Source organism: Ananas comosus, linkage group 4 (genome assembly GCF_001540865.1).
Source record: "Ananas comosus cultivar F153 linkage group 4, ASM154086v1, whole genome shotgun sequence".
Classification (NCBI taxonomy): domain Eukaryota; kingdom Viridiplantae; phylum Streptophyta; class Magnoliopsida; order Poales; family Bromeliaceae; genus Ananas; species Ananas comosus.
In genome coordinates this window covers 330,091-347,999 of record NC_033624.1, presented here as the reverse complement: position 1 = coordinate 347,999, position 17,909 = coordinate 330,091, and the positions used below count along the sequence as shown (strand labels likewise).

Below are 17,909 nucleotides of genomic sequence, written 5' to 3'. Positions count from 1 at the left end.
ACAACCTGTTAAGATTGTTCTCCATGAAGTGGAGAACAAGCTGGAACTTTTTTTTTTTGTCTCTTTTCTTCTTTTTATGCCATTTTATTTTTTTTATACTTTATTTTAATTGATTTCAAATAAATTAAATAAATTCTCAAATTTAATAAATAATACATATATTAATATAAATATTATTTTTATGACAATATATTTACACTTAAATTTTATTATATTATATAAATTAATTAAATTTGATATATTTTTTATTTTATTAAGTTTTATCATTTATATATTAATATTTAATTATTTTATTTTATATTAAGTATTATATACATAAAATCTTTTTTTCATATATTATATATATATTTTAATTTGTATTGAAATTTATACTTAAATTTTTATGATAATATATTTATACTTAAATTTTATTATATAATATAAATTAATTAAATTTGATATATTTTTTATTTTATTAAACTCTATCATTTATACTTTAATATTTAATTATATATATATTTTTTATTTGTATTAAAATTTATACTAATTATTAATTAAAAATATAGGGATATTGTTAGTATTATACTTTATTCATTAATATATTATGAATAAATTATAGAAAATAAATTATTACATAAAATAAATTATTATATATAATAAAATATAATATAATATTTTAAATTAGATTCTTACATAAAATATTATATTATAAATTACTATATGAAATAATTTTATAAATAATTTTATATAAAATATACTAATATAAATTAATTATTTTATTTTTAAAAATATATTTAGACGTTGTTCTAGACTTTTTATCCAAACGCTATTAAGGATATCCTCTAGAATATCCTCGAATGCATCCAAACACAAATTTACAATTATTCTATCTTGTACCAGAATATCCCCTGTTCTCGGGAACAACAAAAGTTGTTCTTCAAAATTTAGTTCTCCAACCAAACGCAGCCTTAAGGTCTCTGCCTGTTGCAAGCACTACACCACATACGATCTCGATAACTGGAAGGGCGTCGATCGCTACCACTTTGATGCGAGGGTACGTAATGATAATAGTTTCATGGAAAAGATGAACTGCATGCATTTGTACTGCGTCTTGTTAATTGATTACTTGTTCAACTACTAATAATCAACAAAACATACGTGCATCTTAAATAACCATGCCAAATGCACTCTAAATTTCCATTCAGTATAGAATTACTACTGAAACACAGTATACATGTAATCTTGCAAGTTGGTTTGAAATGCTTTTACTTGCAAATTACATCTAGGAGACATCGGAAAATTCATTAGTGCTGTTTGATCCTTCCTAGCAGATTCTTCAGAAAAGATACCAAATTAAGATGCCAACAGGAAAAGTTTTACAGTGTACTAATACAAATGAAGCTAAAAAGAGATAATCCACTTTCGCCTTCAAAGACATACATTTCAACTACAACTGACAGAGTCGATAGCAAGCAATACTATCTATCTTACAATGATGCAAATGTTTCTCTGAATTGCTTGATAGGTCGCTGCACAAGACATGGAAGAAACATTCCAGCGACCTTTCAAGATGTGCGTGAAGGATGGCGATGTGAGCAGCGTCATGTGCTCCTACAACCGCCTCAATGGCATTCCTACATGCGCCGATCCCCGACTCCTCTATCAAACAGTCCGACAGGAATGGCAACTCCACGGGTAAATGAATCAATTTGTATTTAAATTGCCATTTAGCAAAAAGCTCACTCTAATTAAATGCAACATTCAATTCCAATAGGTACTAACCAAAAAAAAAAAAAAAATCCTACTTTTTACATCTCAGATGTATTGTCTCTGACTGCGACTCGATTGAGGTCATTCGCGACGACCACAAATGGCTGAATGACTCACCAGAAGATGCAGTTGCACAAGTCCTTAGAGCTGGTAATTAAGTAGTGCTTAATTATTTGTTATCCATCCTTTTTGCTTTAAGTGTCTGTTCGCTTGGCTTCTAAAATTTGATGGCGAATCCATCAACTCTTAATACCTATAGTTATGTTTTACTAATAATACTACATCATTTAACAAGTAATAGATAATAAAGTTGTTGAACTTAATAAAACTTCAGCATACATACATATAAGCACTCAAATTTTTTTTAATAAAAAAGTCAAGGATTTCTCAATCAATGAAATTTGTTAATAAGTCTATGTTATATATAAAGTTGAGAGTGTTTTTCCCTTATTAGTTGGAATATGTAGACGAGAAGCAAAGAGCACGAGTTTTATATTGGCCAGCCCCAACCGAATTATTCAAAAAAAAAGTCCTTCAAAGCAAAGAACAAGATAAAACGCTGACGTAGTGCCACTCAAGTGCAGAGAAAATCCAACTATTGCTTTCAATCCGAACAGCCGCCTCCGCGACGCATCCAAGTTGCGTGATTATATCGCCTCCGATAGAAAAATGTGACACCAAGAACAACATTAGAAAAATGTGACACGAAGAACAATATTAAAATATATTGTGCTCTAAGTTTTTTTTACACGTATTGTCAAATATAATTGATGAATCAGCTTTTATAATATAGCAACTAGCTGATGGTTTAATTGTGATTCACTTAAAATGGCAAGTTAACATTCTGGCTTAAAGATTCAATTTTTAAATATGATGTCAACTCTAGTTGTTAATTCTGAAATTGCACCAGTTGTTAAAAGTTATATAGTTTGAATTTTTTAAGACCTTCAAAGATCATCACGGGCATATTTACTCTAGCAAAATAAAAATATAAACCCACCTAACGTTAATAATTTATGAAAGTTTATCCCAAAATGTCACTTAATTGAAATTGAAGGGATAATAGTACCTGATGTTGTTTTCTTTTTTTGGTTTTGTTTTGGATAGAAAGATGACAAGTTATCCACCTCGCTTCTTTTTTTTCGAAATAAATATAAGGCTAAATTATAGAAAACCTCCCTGTCAAAACTCTCTTTTTCACTTTTCCTCCTGTCATTTAAAAACCTACACTTTATCTTCTTGTAAAATAAAAAATGTGCACTTCATCCCCTACCGTTAAGATTCCGTTAGAGTTCCATTATAATATTTTTTTTATGCCAAAAATACCCTCCGCCCCTTTTCTCTGTTGCTTCGATGGCTTCCAGGACGACGCCCTTGCCGGCCTCGCCCTTCTCCACGAGCTCAACCTCCTCTTCGACCGCCCACTCGATGCTATCTTCCTCAACTCCAACTGCCTTCGCCGCCGCCGCCCCATCCCCGCCAACCTCGGCGACTCCCCGGCCTCCATCGTCGTTCTCGCCCACAACAAACTCGGCGGCTGCATCCCGCCCTCCATTGGCTGCATGGCCGACACCCTCAACGAGATCGTCCTCTTCGACGACGGCCTCGCCGCCTGCGTCCCGCCCGAGGTCGGCCTCCTCCGCCGCGGATGAGGAGGATGAGAGAGAAGATAAAATAGCGAAGGGCAAAATGGTCATTTGTCACACCGTACCTTTCTGTGAATATTTTTTATTTTACAAGGGGGTAAAGTGTAAGTTTTTAAATGACAGAAAGGGAAAGTGAAAAAGCAAATTTTGACAGCAGAATTTTTTGTAATTTAGCCTAAATATAATTATAAATTGTAAACAAACTAGACATTAAATCTTGAATCGCAATTATTAATTATCATCAAAATTTTCAGTAAAGGTGCGTACAACAGGTAGGAGCAGGTGGCGTTGTTTTGACTATGCTTATAGAATTCAAATGTGTAAGGTACACTTTATGCTTTGGAATTCATCAACCAAAAAACATCACAAACCAATAACTGTAGTCCACGTCGACAAGAAATTTCGCACATTAATGAGTCACGAGCATAAAATAATAATAATAAAAAAAATAAAATAAGGATAAAGGAATGTACCAAATGCTGCGGTGGGACGTGGGGGGCCCATCGCGGTTCGCGGGCGACCGTATCCAACTCGAGTCGAACAACCAAAATTCTATATAGCGATCACCCCATAGAAGACATTATAAGGACGGGTTATACATTTCTATGTACTGCATCTAAGTAATTATAGAAAAAATATGTTTGATTTTTTTTTTTTTCCAAACTTCGATCAATTATACATAACCATTTGATACTAGATTGCTAAATTATAAAAACACTCCCTATACTTTAGAATAATAATAATAATAATAATAATAATATTATTATTATTATTATTATTATTATTATTATTATTATTATTATTATTCTTGGAGGGACGTAACTTTTCCGCATAATAGTTTCTATAGGGAGGCCCGTATAGAAATACGGCTCTGGGGTGTATAGCAAGCGAGATGCCATATGCGGTGCGGGTCGCTATCCGGCACCGAACCCCGACGATTCTCGACCGCACGATCCCTGCACGATCCAACGACGGTCCAGATCTATCGCAAAGCGGATTTGCGTCTCACGCGGGGGCACGTGCCACCTCTTATAAATACGTGCTCCCACACTGGGGAAGAGTCCGCGAGAGAGGAGGTGTTGCTTTGATCGTTCGCCGACCCGACGCCGCAGCGAGGAAACTAGGGTTTCGATTCCAATCCCCTTCTTTCTCCGTTGTGAGTTCCTCTTCGATCTCCCCATCTAGTCGTAACTCGCTTCTAGTTATGTGTAGAATGATGATGAATGATGTTCTTTGAATCGTTGGTGTGTTATCCTTTTCTCTCGACATTCGAAATGGTTTGATCTGAGGTTTCCTTGGATTTTATGTGACATTTTGTTGATTGGATTGGTATTGAGTTTCAGTTATTGAACCAGGATTACCGAGGTCGGATCTCTGTTACTCCTGGCTAGATTTGAGCTTTGTTTCGTTTATTTTTTCGTTTACTATCTGGTTTTCATCATCCAATCTCGTTATTTATCTGTTTGAAATGATATAATCTGTTTGTATTCTGGCATAATCGACGATTTCCAGTGTTAAAAGGCTAGATTTGGTTTAGGTTTGCTTCATTCTACTTCTCTCTTTCTTGTTAGTGTGTACTTAATTGCCGTATCTGCTTAGCGGAGCACCTATTTATGTTCGTACTTGAAGGAGCATATCTCGAGCTCTATCCTTTCATATCTTATTGGATCGTTTTAATTTTTGCCTTTAATTTGCATCGATTGGAAAAATGAATGAAAGACATGTTGGAAGAACCTTTTCTTCATGGACTAGGCATAGATTTGGCTCGGTATTTTGATATGATCAGGTTGTTGCTTTATGATTTGGATCTGATTCGGATATTTCCTGCATGATTTCCCAACACTAATTTAGGTTATCTGTTCCTTTTAATTCTCTAGAAGCAGCTTGTGTCTCTGTGAATAATCAAAATTGAAGTTAGTTTAGATGGCTTATTCGATGATATTCTGATTCCTGAGATGGTATATTCTTTTGTGATTCCATGTGTCATCTAATTGTTATTTATTCTCCACCTTTTCACTTTTGGAAACCTTGCTAATTATTCCTCTCTCTCTCTCCCCTCCCTCTTCCTTAATTCCTTATATTCTGGGTTTGTTTTTGATAGATAGGAATATGAATTCATGGAATGTTGGGGCGACCACTTTCATGGACAAAGTGACATAGATGCAGATTAGTGGCTTAGTGGTCTTTACTAGAATATTTGAATCTGATTCTGTTGTTGCTTTAGAATTTTCCTGTTTAATTTCCCGATACTTCCTAGCTTATTTGCCCTTCTCTAGTAGTTACTTGTCCTCCTGTGAATATTCTTCAACTTAAAAGTGCTTTCAGTGCCTTGGTCTATGAGATTCTGATTCTTGAAGTGGTACATCCTTTTGGGATTCCTTATGACACCTTTTTGGGTGGTTAATATTACATTGTCTCATCTTCTTGGTGGCTGTATTCTATCTTATTGCCTAGTGAACCTAGTTAATATACTATTAACTTGAATCACTTCTTACATTAGGCAAGTGCATGGGCCACTAGCCATTAGCAATTAGGTTATTTAAACTGCAAATTCATGTTATCATCTTTAAATTTTTGTGCCCGGGCAATACTAGCTAAAAGCCAACTCTCTTTAAGTGACAAAGATATATATGTTCATGTGAGGTTGTTGATCCTTGTAAGTCGTGTCCATCTTTAACTGACTTTCCTTTGTTCAGGGTTTGAGAAGATGGCTGATGTGGACACCTTCCTCTTCACCTCTGAGTCAGTGAACGAGGGCCACCCTGACAAGCTGTGCGATCAAATCTCTGATGCCGTGCTCGATGCCTGCTTGGCAGAGGACTCGGACAGCAAGGTTGCATGTGAGACCTGCACAAAGACCAACATGGTCATGGTCTTTGGTGAGATCACCACCAAAGCCAACGTCGACTATGAGAAAATCGTGCGTGACACCTGCCGCGTGATTGGCTTCATTTCCGATGATGTGGGCCTTGATGCTGACCGCTGCAAGGTCCTCGTCAACATCGAGCAGCAGTCCCCTGAAATTGCACAGGTTGTGCATGGCCACTTCACCAAGCGCCCTGAGGAGATCGGAGCCGGTGACCAGGGCCACATGTTCGGTTATGCTACTGATGAGACCCCTGAATTGATGCCGCTTAGTCATGTTCTTGCCACCAAGATTGGGGCCCGGCTCACTGAGGTCCGCAAGAATGGGACCTGCCCTTGGCTCCGCCCCGACGGCAAGACCCAGGTGAGTTCCATGGCTAATTTAAACTGTGCATATTATAAAATATGTACAATAGCCCTGCGAAGTTGGCATTCATCTGCATATACGTGAAAACTTTGCTCATTTGCATTCATGCGTTGGAAAGTCATATATGCATTATTGGATTTTGTATAAGTGGTCCCAGTAGTGGCAGATGTGCAAATAAGCAGCCAGAATACTTCTTAAAGTGCTAACTTGGTATTCATCCCTGAGAAAGTCGTATATCCATTATTGGATTTTGCATGTATGGCCCTAGTAGTGGCAGATATGCAAATAAGCAGTGATTATACTTCTTTAAGTGCTAAGTTGGCAGGGTTATTTGCAGAATTTTACATGCTTGTAGGTGTATATTTCCTCTTTCACCTTGCTCTGTAGAACCTAACCTAACTGTTTGGTTTCCCCTAACTTTTGATTCTGGCTCCACCCATGCAGGTGACAGTTGAGTACCGCAATGATCATGGGGCGATGGTCCCCATCCGCGTGCACACTGTCCTCATCTCCACTCAGCATGATGAGACTGTAACCAACGATGAAATCGCCCGTGACCTTAAAGAGCATGTCATCAAGCCGGTCATCCCTGAGAAGTACCTTGATGAAAAGACCATCTTCCACCTGAACCCCTCCGGCCGCTTTGTCATTGGCGGTCCCCATGGTGATGCCGGGCTCACCGGTCGGAAGATCATCATTGACACCTATGGTGGCTGGGGGGCCCACGGTGGTGGCGCATTCTCTGGCAAGGACCCCACCAAGGTCGACAGGAGCGGTGCTTACATTGCCCGGCAAGCAGCCAAGAGCATTGTGGCCAATGGGCTGGCCCGCCGTTGCATCGTCCAGGTGTGCAACTCTCATCTATTTACAGTAAACTTATACGCACCTATAAATATTTCTTCTTAATCTTCTATGCTCTTAAAATTGCTGTAGTCAACTAAGTATTATCTATAACTGGGTTGTTCAGGTGTCATACGCCATTGGTGTGCCGGAGCCCCTCTCTGTGTTTGTCGACACCTACGGGACAGGCAAGATCCCGGATAAGGAGATACTGAAGATCGTGAAGGAGAACTTTGACTTCCGGCCGGGTATGATCATCATCAACCTCGACCTGAAGAGGGGTGGGAACGGGCGGTTCTTGAAGACCGCTGCCTACGGGCACTTTGGACGGGATGACCCCGACTTCACCTGGGAGGTGGTGAAGCCCCTCAAGTGGGACAAGCCTTCGACAGCATAGAAGCCTCAAAAACTAGTCTTATGGTGATGATGACGCGTTCTTTATCTACAGATAATAAGAGCAATAATTGTGTGTTGTTTCTGCATGCTGCTGTTATCTGAACGTCCGCTCACTGTTGTTGGCAGCTCTTTTTGGTTCTTATTGTCTCAGCTCTATTACTCAAAGAAAAAAAAAAAAATCATATTAAAAGTTTAGGGTGTTTATTGGAAAAAAAAGAGAATCTGAATTCTTTTGATGAACTGAAATGGGAGAGGAAGTAGGGGGGATTGAGGGGGTAGCTCTATGTTAAGGCCTTGCCTTCCTATGATTTGAGCACTTTGTACTAATTAACAGATCTGAGATATTTATAATGTACAACTGAAGCATTAAGTTGGAAGAGATCACATATTCACGACATTTATTTGCTGCTTCTCATATGTTCTGTCGTCTGTTCGTTCAATTTGGTTTTCGGCTCCTAGCGTCTTGTTTGGATGTTCTGCTGTCTGTTCTTACAATTTGGCTTAAGCGTCTTGATTGGATGTTTTGTTATCTGTTCATCTTGTTTGGACTGCTTGGTGGTTCATACATTACTCTCCTTTTCTCCTGCCCTTCCATTTCTTTTGCCACACGCACAAACCCTTCCTAAGTAGGCTATATTTATGCTTATGCTATTCCTCTCTTCTACTTATTCCTCATCATCAGCACGTTATTTTAATGTCTGAATCTGCATACCAAATTAACTTTCTCGATTAACCCTGTTGAGTTTCCCATAATAATTGCAATCACAATGTTCCGCTACAAGTCTGAACAAATAATTACAAAAAAAAAAGGACAAAAACTTGCTGGGTAAAAACACTCAACAGAAAGTCGCAGGTATACATCAAAGCAGAAAGCACTATCAGCTGTGTTAACTTATTAGTAACAAGCTTCTTGTGTTATTAAATTCTCACATATAACCAGAACCGAGTGATTCCCATGTGAAAGGAGCATCGATAAACCTAACCACCGGTGGGCCTTTCATTATCAGCGCAACACAAACACACACTGCCGCAATGCCGGTCATTGCAAACACTACCGGCCTATACAATAATGACCTTCTTGCATAAGGGCGGTAGAACACCTGCTGCTCACATTGCTTGCAATAAGGCTGCTGCATTGGTTGAAATTTGAACTTGTCAATTTGAAAAGCACTTTGCTTGCTATAGTTGGATCCATCAGCTTTTCTATAACTGGCATCAGTCACGAAAGTGCTAGGGATGCCGAGGAATATGTGGTTTTTTCCCATTTGAATGTCAATTTTCTTCTGAACAAGCTGGATGTAGGATTCGTGGCCCCTACTGCGAGCATAATCCTCAGGAGTGAAACCAGTAATGTCTCGGCAGTTCTTCCATGCTTTGACTCCCAACTGGAGTGGACAAAGTAAGAGTTAAAAGCTTAGATTCCAAATTTGGTATTAGGGGCGAGAAAGAGTCTAATCTGATCTTCTGAGTTGAAGTAATTGTATTACAGTAGAAAATCTAATACAGCAGTCAAGAAACAACGGAAAGAAAGAGCACAAGAGCCAAATTCAATTATCTTTGGTAGATATGTGGGTTCAAGTGGGATTCGGGATTCACAAGAAAAAACATGGAAACAGGAAATGAAGAAACAGATAAGAGAAATAACTTTCAAAAGGATAATATCACTGCTTTTGGACACTTAACAGTGGATCCACCAGTGAGTAATTCCCTTATGTCTTATTGAGGAAAAGGATCTTGATAGTCAACCAAGACAAAAATTCAAGTCCTGTAACTTGTATTGCATGAACTTCGCCTAAAAATAAATTACCTGCTCTGATATTTGAATATGCTCAATGAAAGATCACAAAGTGCATCACTAAGAAGAATGATTCCATTCAACTGTTCAAGTAGAATAAACCTAGAGAGGGCTGAGGAGGGCATATGAAAAAGTACCAACAGAAGACATTATATGACATGGTTTGAAAAGAATCCTGTTCAAAATGAAGGCGAACGAAGAACAAAACCCCAGAATCAACACTAGACAATTTACACTAAAGGCTTGAATATTCTTCTTCTGATGAAATTTTGCTGTATTTGAATAAGACTAAGCATTGGCTAGGTAAAATTTTAATCTGCGTCCGGTAATGCAGTGTAAAGTTCGATCTAAATGCCTATTTGACACATTATGACATCATGTGCGTGTTACTAAGCATACAGCTAACTTTGCACTCAAGTACAAAAAGTAAAAGATACTGAATTTAGAAAAGGGAATACCTGCTGAGGATCATTGGTCAAGGCATCCAATACTCCCTCAGCCTCACTAATTGTGGCTGCAACATGGAGAGGTGTTATATTTGAGGGGCCCATCATATCAGGTCTAAACAAAAAGCCAGGAGGAGTTTTCTCCTTTAAAGCAGCCTCTGTTCTGTATCTCAATAGAAGTTCGACCAATGGCTTTGACTTCTTCCTAACAGCAGTATGAAGCAAATCTTCTCCTAAAGCAAACTCTGATGGAGTCTGATCATCTAAGTCAATGCTTCCATGAAACATTACATCTAAAAGCTTCTTAACAACTGCACACCATTCTCGATTCACGGCAAAGGACACAAGCCACCTGAACCGGGTCGGAGTAAAGACCTCAGTGTGAAACTCTATTTGCTGAGATTTAGACTGCATGTGACTCCTTCGAAGTAGCCAACCCATTTCATGTAAAAATTTTACTGCCTCGTGTTGGGTATTTATAGATCCCATTCCTTCTTCAAAGAGTTTATCGTATGAGGCAACATTGATTTCATTCTCTAGAGCGCGAATCTCAGAGCAAATGTTGTCTTCTGCAACTATAAATGGAAAAATGATACTGCTATAATCATAATCTTCAACCTGTAAGCATAACCAGACATTAGACGGAAATAAAAGGGTGTGGAAACAGGCATTATTATCAACCATAATAGAGCAGAAACCTCAATAAATCCTCTCCCAGTTGCATCAGGGATGGAGCAAGAGAAGCTCAGACACTCTGGTAATTCATTAGTACCATTACACAAAGCTTGTGTTGTTTCTTCGAACAAGTACTTCCCATCAAATGCACAAAGTAACCTAAGTTAGACAGAAATTTTTGTGAGTTAAAAACGACAAAAGAGAAGGAAAAAAAAAAAAGCCAAGGTGAAAAAGAGTAAGATGGAAAAGAAGATAATGCAAGTAGAAACACACCTTGAGGTGGATTGTGCCAGACTCAAGCCCTTTACTGTGAAGTTAACCGTAGAAGAACAAGGAACAGCAATAGGCGTGACTGACAAAATTTTGCAAGAATTATGTGTTTCGGATGGTAAAGGAGCTTCTAGTAAAACCATGCCTACAGCAACAGCACTAATAAGATGAGACAAGGAGATTCCAGAAATTGAGTGTAGCTAATAATATAAGAAGCTGTTTGGTCTGACTGGAGCTTACACAGAAATGCTGTTTGTAAAGCTGTTATCAGAAAAATTCAACCACATTTTCACTAAAATTACCAAACAGTAGGCAAAAGCAGATTTTGGGACCTAGAAGCTTATGTTAGCTTTCAACTACAACAAAAGCTCCAGATCTTCAGTTTGCTAAATGCCTAAATGCTACCCCTTATAATAGAAAAGCTACATCAGAAGCCAGGCCAAACATGCACCAAGTAGAAAAAAGATTATTAAAACAATAAAAGAAATAATGTACTACTCTAGACAATGTCCAACGCACCATTGTAAATAAATGCCATATGATGTTGTACCCTAGCAATTACCCATCCAGTCCTCCAAAAGTCGTCACTGGAGATATTGAGTAGCCTCTCCATCCAAGAAGTAAGATCATGGTAGAGCTTTATGTACAACAAGTTAGCATAAACTAGTAAGCAGTAGAAGATGATAACTAACAATTCTGGTAGTTCATGATATTATGTCACATGTAAAAGGTTACCTCCTCCCACAGAGAGTCAGCCAGACGAAGATAAAGTGTTAGAATGATACAACCAGGCCTAATATAGCTTTCCATCTCGGTAGGACAATGTAACAACCAGTTGGATATCTGTAAATGAAATTCATTAATAAGCTACTAAAGGAACATGTACCAGCAAGCATTTTTTTTGTTTAATGCTAGAAGTGTATAAAGTATATAAGTTAAATAAAATAATTTACCTGCGGATGCAAAACAAGAGGGAAATCTTTTGGATCTTTTCCAAAGAGCTTGAAGACAATTTTGTCTGTACGACTCTGCAAATGGCATAAATGTTATGAAGAAGAAACTTACTTATGTTTCGCTAGATTTATAAAATATTTGACATGAAAACAGTTGTTCGAACCTATTAGAGAGTAGCGGTCCTGGATACATAGAGAGTTATTTTCCGTTAAACAGACAAACTCGAAATTCAAATGATTTTCAATGATGTGAAATTTCTGGAAACTTCATAGCAGCCAGGAATAAGAATCAAGCATTGCCACAATATTTGTCCGACAATACAATTTCCCCAAGATACATTACTATGCCCACTTCGAGTGCACAAGCAAAAAGTTGGGCAGTTTTAGCATTAGAAACAAGTAATGGAAAAATCCACTTCAAGTGGTAACTTAGTTCAAGATAGTTTATTTGCTGAACAAGGAAAATGTAAAACTCCCTTTTGAGTTTGCTAATGAAAAAATGAGCCTACACATAAGTTTTGCAATATAATAATGATTATATTTATGGTTCACAACCAACTTTGGTTCAAATAGTTAAATAGCTAAAATAGACAAGACACCGGATGAAGCTGGAGCTCAAGCTTTTGCTAACCAGAGCTCAACAATAGCAATGCAAAGAACGAAGTTTTCCAGCAGAGAGTATCCAATTTTTATGTAGACAAAAGTACTAGAATGTTGATTGTCGAACAAAGATGAAATACCTGATCATTTCTGTTCGAGTTTAGAGATCGCCAAGACGAAGAATCTAAATTACCATTCATCTGTGACGGACCGGACTGCTTCACCATCCAAGTAGCATAAGCAAGTGAACCATTTTGCTGAGTGGCAGTTGTTGCTGTGTGCTGTTCTAAGCAATGCTCTTGATCATTATAGGTGCAATTTAAATCAAAATTCTTTAACCTATTAAGTTGCAAAGGCGCCTCTTCTGTCCTTTGAGAAGGAATTCCTGGCTCTTTCTCTACTACAGGAGCTCCTGCTTTAGTTCTTTCCAAAGGCATAGCTGAAGCTGCAGCAGTAGTAGCTACAGTAGTATTAGGTTCAAGCAAAGTATAGCTGTTTGGAAGTGCATTAGCAGCTTCTGATGACTGCCCAGCAGAACTTCCAGATTTGTGCAGATTTTCTTGAGATGCCTGAAGGAGCCGAGCAATGTTTCTTGAATCAGATGAACCCGCGAGTCCAGCGAGGTTTGTCAGGAGATGGATCAGAAGTTCCTGATTATTTGGTTGCTCAGAGTTAACAGCTGCAATAATTTCAAAACAAAATTCATTATCGCATCATCAAAGTTATCGTAGAAAATTAAGTTTACAATAGCAAAAAAAATATGTTTGAAATCATAATATCGACAGAATGGTATGGTATACTATGTGGAAGTGCAGAACAAAGAAAAGAACATGATAAAAATATTAAAATGAAAAGCAGTCTTGTGACTGAAATGCTGCAACAAAAGATTCATAAGAAGAAGCATGTAATAGTATACAGAACATCAGAGAAATGGAATTATGGATTTCCAATATGCAATATAATAACTTACACTCTAAGTTGGAAAGTATTTTCAGCAAACTGAGCAATATATAGCTGCTATTTTGATCACCATCGAAAGAGGTCCCATTCGGAGTGGGATTGGCTGGAGTTTTTCTTCTCCTTTCGTTGTGCCCAGCCAGTCGCCGCCGGCAACTTCTCTTGTCTCCATCAAATTCTTGGAGAAGGTGGAACCTGCCAATACAATATAACTACATTTATAAACCCACAGCAAAATGTATTATATAATATTCTCGGGCATATTATGGGACAAAGTTTATATTTTATTAAATACTAGCATAATTAGTTCAACCATCAGAGAACCAAATTATGCTAAAAATGATCATTTGTTTGGTTGCGGTTGACTAAACAGCAACCAAGCATAATTCTACTCAGCATGTAATATCAATCCAATAGACCACCAAGGGCACCACTACCTGGCAATCAAATTTAGTTGACGGATAATAACCAAACGAATCAATACGATTACCAAAATAATTCAACAGACAAATATTTATCTAGCATGAAATTAATAAAAAACCTGCTACATTGCTGACAAAACCGCTTCATATCATTCCCTACAAGCGCACTCTTGGCTTTGTAATGCACTTCGCAAACCTTGTGCCTCCTCAGGTAATCCCTTGCTTCAGTGAGATCACCCCCGCAACCCGCCACTTGGCAAGAGGGCCCACTCGAATTTCTGCCCTGCAACTTGGCACTCTTCTCATTGTTCTCTTCTAGGGGGGCAGGCCCAGCCTCAGAAACCAGATGAGATTGTTCCCCGAGCTTCAAGGAAGGAGATCCAAATTGATCATAAGATTCATCATCTTCTTCCTCTTCTTCTACCACTATAATCCTCCTACGCTTCCCTTCTAGTTTTCCATTACCTTTCTGAGTGAGACCGAAATCGATCTCGTTGGGACCAAAAGTTGAGCGATTTGCTTGCATGGCAGCTTCTTGCACACAGAATAATTGCTTGTTACGGCAATCCGATGGAGCAGAATTCAGCGGCGTAGCCGTGAAGAGACTGCCGTCCCATTTCCAATCATTCAAATCCCAATCAAAATTCTTCTTTTTGAGTCCATTGGATGTTTTGGCACAATGAAGCTGATGTTCTACGCTGCCACCGACTTTAGCCTCCATAGGAACCGAAATATATATCTCTCAAGTTGAAAGGTCGGATTGAATCGACGAAACAGAGAAGTCAAAATTCAGAGATTTCATGCCCTATGTAACAGAAGTTCGTTCTGTGCTAAGCTGCTTGTAATTTCTAATCCCCAGGGTTAAAAACAAAAAAGGAACTTTAATTCAAATAATCTAGATATTAACAAAATAAAGCTGTGGCTATAAAACACTAATTTTGCACCAAACATGTAGCTAGGAAACTCCAATTTAAGACCAGGAGCTCAAGTCAAATAGATCTCACATTCTAAACCCTAAAACGGCCGAATTCTCAACATAAACAGCATCCAGGTCACAGAAAATAACTCTCAAACGATCAGATTGTAAGAACCCTAGAATTTCTCAACCTCGCAGGGCACTGATTCACCAAGCACAGTGCAAATTAGAGAGATCTACTAAAACAAAAACTCTTAACTCCTAAATACATCTACTCCACAATCGAACTACAGCAAACCCTGGGATCTCATATCATGTCGCGGAAAGAAAAGCAAACTTCGATTCGGAGAGGAGAAAAACCCTTCGGATCGAAACAAAATCGAACGAAAAAAAACCCCCAACAATGGCGATCTAATAATGGACGCGCTCGAGATTCGTGGCGGCGGAGGCAGGAGAGAGGAAACCGAGGCGGAGGGACCGGTGATGCGACCAACACCGAATTACTCGGCGTAAAATTACGAATAAAAATATATACAAAGAAAAATGGGGGAAATGGATGCTTCAGGAATCGAGCAATTTCGGTTGTTGAAGTGGTTTAATCAAATACGGTTTGGTCGTACTGGTACTGATAAAAAAACACAATTCCCCGTAGCGTACATTTGGGCGTAGCTAAGACAAACGTAAAATACATTTTTTAAGTATTTTAAAAATGTTCTTCTCTAGTGTAATAATAATAATAATAATAATAAAATTAAAATTCTAAACAAAAAAAAAATCATTGCAAAAGAAAATTTTGAGATATTTCTTAATTTTTTTGGTGCTGTAAAATATTAGAGTGAGTTTTGATAACATCATTTTCACTATTAATAGCAATAAATTTTATAAAAATACTGTGTTATTGAGAAATTCACGTAACATTACATTATCTTTCATATTTTATTTAGATTAGATGTGTGGACTAATGTCTTGATATTATCTCCACGTGTCGGCTGTGAGATGAAATCAAAGGAAAAACAATGAAGATGATAATTTTTTCAAAGTAAATAAAAAAAAAATATGGGCCAAGTAGCAACCTCGGCCCATTACGGTGGATTAGCATAGTCTATACAGCCCACTCATTAACTGATGGGTCGTAAGAGGTCTAATTTCAATATTAACATATAAAATTTATTAAACCTGGTCGTTATTTATTTAATTAGATATAGCCAAATTTAATAATTTTTACCTATCTCTGTCATTAGTGAATCTTTTAATATTAATGTTTAAATGATATGCACGTGCAAATCAAATTGCTCCGATATGTTATCCGAGTATAACAGCAACTACTCGAATCTAAAACTAAAAAAAAAAAAAAAAAAAGCTAATTAAAGAAAACAAGATAAGAAATAAAAAGGAAAGTTCCTTTTTGTATACTTTCTACCAGATTATAACCACTCAATAGTCCTGTTCTTCACCTTCCCCAGTTAAGAGCTACAAAGCCCTTTTTCGTTCCATCTGGTCCCAGTGAAACTCAGATTTCTACAATTGGTTGAACAATCCAAAGCGCGTGTTGTTGACGTCCATTAAATGTTCAAATCGAGTCCAATTTATAAAAGATTATTTGGTTGTATTTTACAGCTACGTCTATCTTCTCAGTTTGGATGTGTGTGTGTATATATATAGAGTCCGGCTACTATACTATTAATAGTACAAAACACTTGGTGCTATCAAGTTTTCTGCCGTTAAATCTACCATTTTGATAATTTTCACCCGTTAGATTATACTATTCAACTAACCACCCGCTCAACCCTAGATGGCCCATATCATCCTAACCACACATTTTTTAATTCAATGGCCAAAACTTGATAGCACCAATGACTTTGTGCTATTAATAGCATAGTGGCCTAGTTCTATATATATATATATATATATAATATATACTAATATATAAGAGAGAGAGAGAGGAGATGAGAGAGAGAGAGAACGAGAGAAGAGAGAGAGAGAAGAGAATTGAGCTAGAATATTTCTAAAAGCACAAAAGGTTGGTCTTTTAGATTTATATTTTTGGATGGAATGTTATAGCGATTAGGATGATATATCTTACTTGAGTTAGCGACGGTAGTTGAATAGTATTTGATAGAGGCTATTTGTAAAAAAAATATTTTGAGAGGGCCAAATGCAAAAAAAAAAAAACGTTTTAAATGTATTCTAACTCAACCTCTCTCTCTCTCTCTCTCTCTCTCCTCTCTCTCTCTCTCTCTCTCTCTCTCTATATATATATTATATAAAGTGTTGGCTACTATTCTATCGATAGTATCAAGTTCTTAATACTATCAAGTTTTCTGTTGTTTGATTTATCTTTGATCATTTCTACCATTACGTTGTGTATTCAACAGATCACCCATATTCACTCTAAGGGATCACTAATACATCCTAACCGCACATCCTTTCATCCAAAGTTCGAAAACTCGATAAGCACCAAGCGATCAGTATTATCAATAGTATAACAGCATAGTTTTATATGTATATTTAATTGGAACTAGGCTACTATATTATTGATAATACTAAGTAAATTGGTGCTATTAGGTTTTCGGATCCTTAATTAAAATAGTTGCGGTTAGATGCGTCTTCTATGAGTTGAGTGGATGGTTGGTTTTTGAACAGTTATAATAATGGTTTATCTGGAAATAATGAAAAAGGCAGATCTAACGGCGGAAAGCGCTTGAAGTGGCCCCAAGAGACTTGTACTACTGATAGCACCAAAGTATTTGATAGCGTGAGTTGATATATAGGGTGTCTTAACTTATAAATTATATTGATGGATGTGCATATGTTGATGGAAAATTATGTTTGCACCATTTTATAGTTACTAAACACGGTAATGAGTAAGATTATCTTAATGTAAGGTTGAAATAAACTTTTTTTGTTGTTTAAAGGTGATTAGTATAATAAGCTGTTGTTGACTAATGTACATATAATTCTATCTACTGCAGCCTGTATTTCATTTATAATTTCATCCTAAAATTAGATGCT

At 37.2% G+C, this 17,909-nt stretch overlaps 2 protein-coding genes across 2 annotated transcripts; one reads left to right on the top strand and one right to left on the bottom strand.

The window, feature by feature from the left end:
* On the top strand, nucleotides 4,452-8,081 carry LOC109709605 (S-adenosylmethionine synthase-like). The gene is given in 5 exon segments (XM_020231911.1): nucleotides 4,452-4,551; nucleotides 6,092-6,624; nucleotides 7,072-7,473; nucleotides 7,595-7,820; nucleotides 7,823-8,081. Coding segments are annotated over 4 exon segments (1,293 nt in total). The 5' UTR covers nucleotides 4,452-4,551; nucleotides 6,092-6,102; the 3' UTR covers nucleotides 7,966-8,081.
* On the bottom strand, nucleotides 8,580-15,486 carry LOC109709604 (squamosa promoter-binding-like protein 1). The gene is made up of 10 exons (XM_020231910.1): nucleotides 14,101-15,486; nucleotides 13,573-13,754; nucleotides 12,743-13,281; nucleotides 12,003-12,077; nucleotides 11,785-11,892; nucleotides 11,569-11,686; nucleotides 11,053-11,194; nucleotides 10,803-10,938; nucleotides 10,117-10,722; nucleotides 8,580-9,248 (listed from the first exon to the last, which is right to left on the bottom strand). Exons 1-10 carry the CDS (start codon nucleotides 14,700-14,702, stop codon nucleotides 8,790-8,792), a joined length of 2,967 nt encoding a protein of 988 aa, XP_020087499.1. The 5' UTR covers nucleotides 14,703-15,486; the 3' UTR covers nucleotides 8,580-8,789.

Bases quoted from the DNA above. Each gene is read 5' to 3' on its own strand.
- LOC109709604 (XM_020231910.1), bottom strand. From the start codon at position 14,702: ATGGAGGCTAAAGTCGGTGGCAGCGTAGAACATCAGCTTCATTGTGCC. The intron at 11,195-11,568 runs GTGCGTTGGACA...CTGTTGCTGTAG, and splicing joins TATGGCATTTATTTACAATG to GCATGGTTTTACTAGAAGCT. The intron at 10,939-11,052 runs GTGTGTTTCTAC...TGTCTAACTTAG, and splicing joins CTGGCACAATCCACCTCAAG to GTTACTTTGTGCATTTGATG.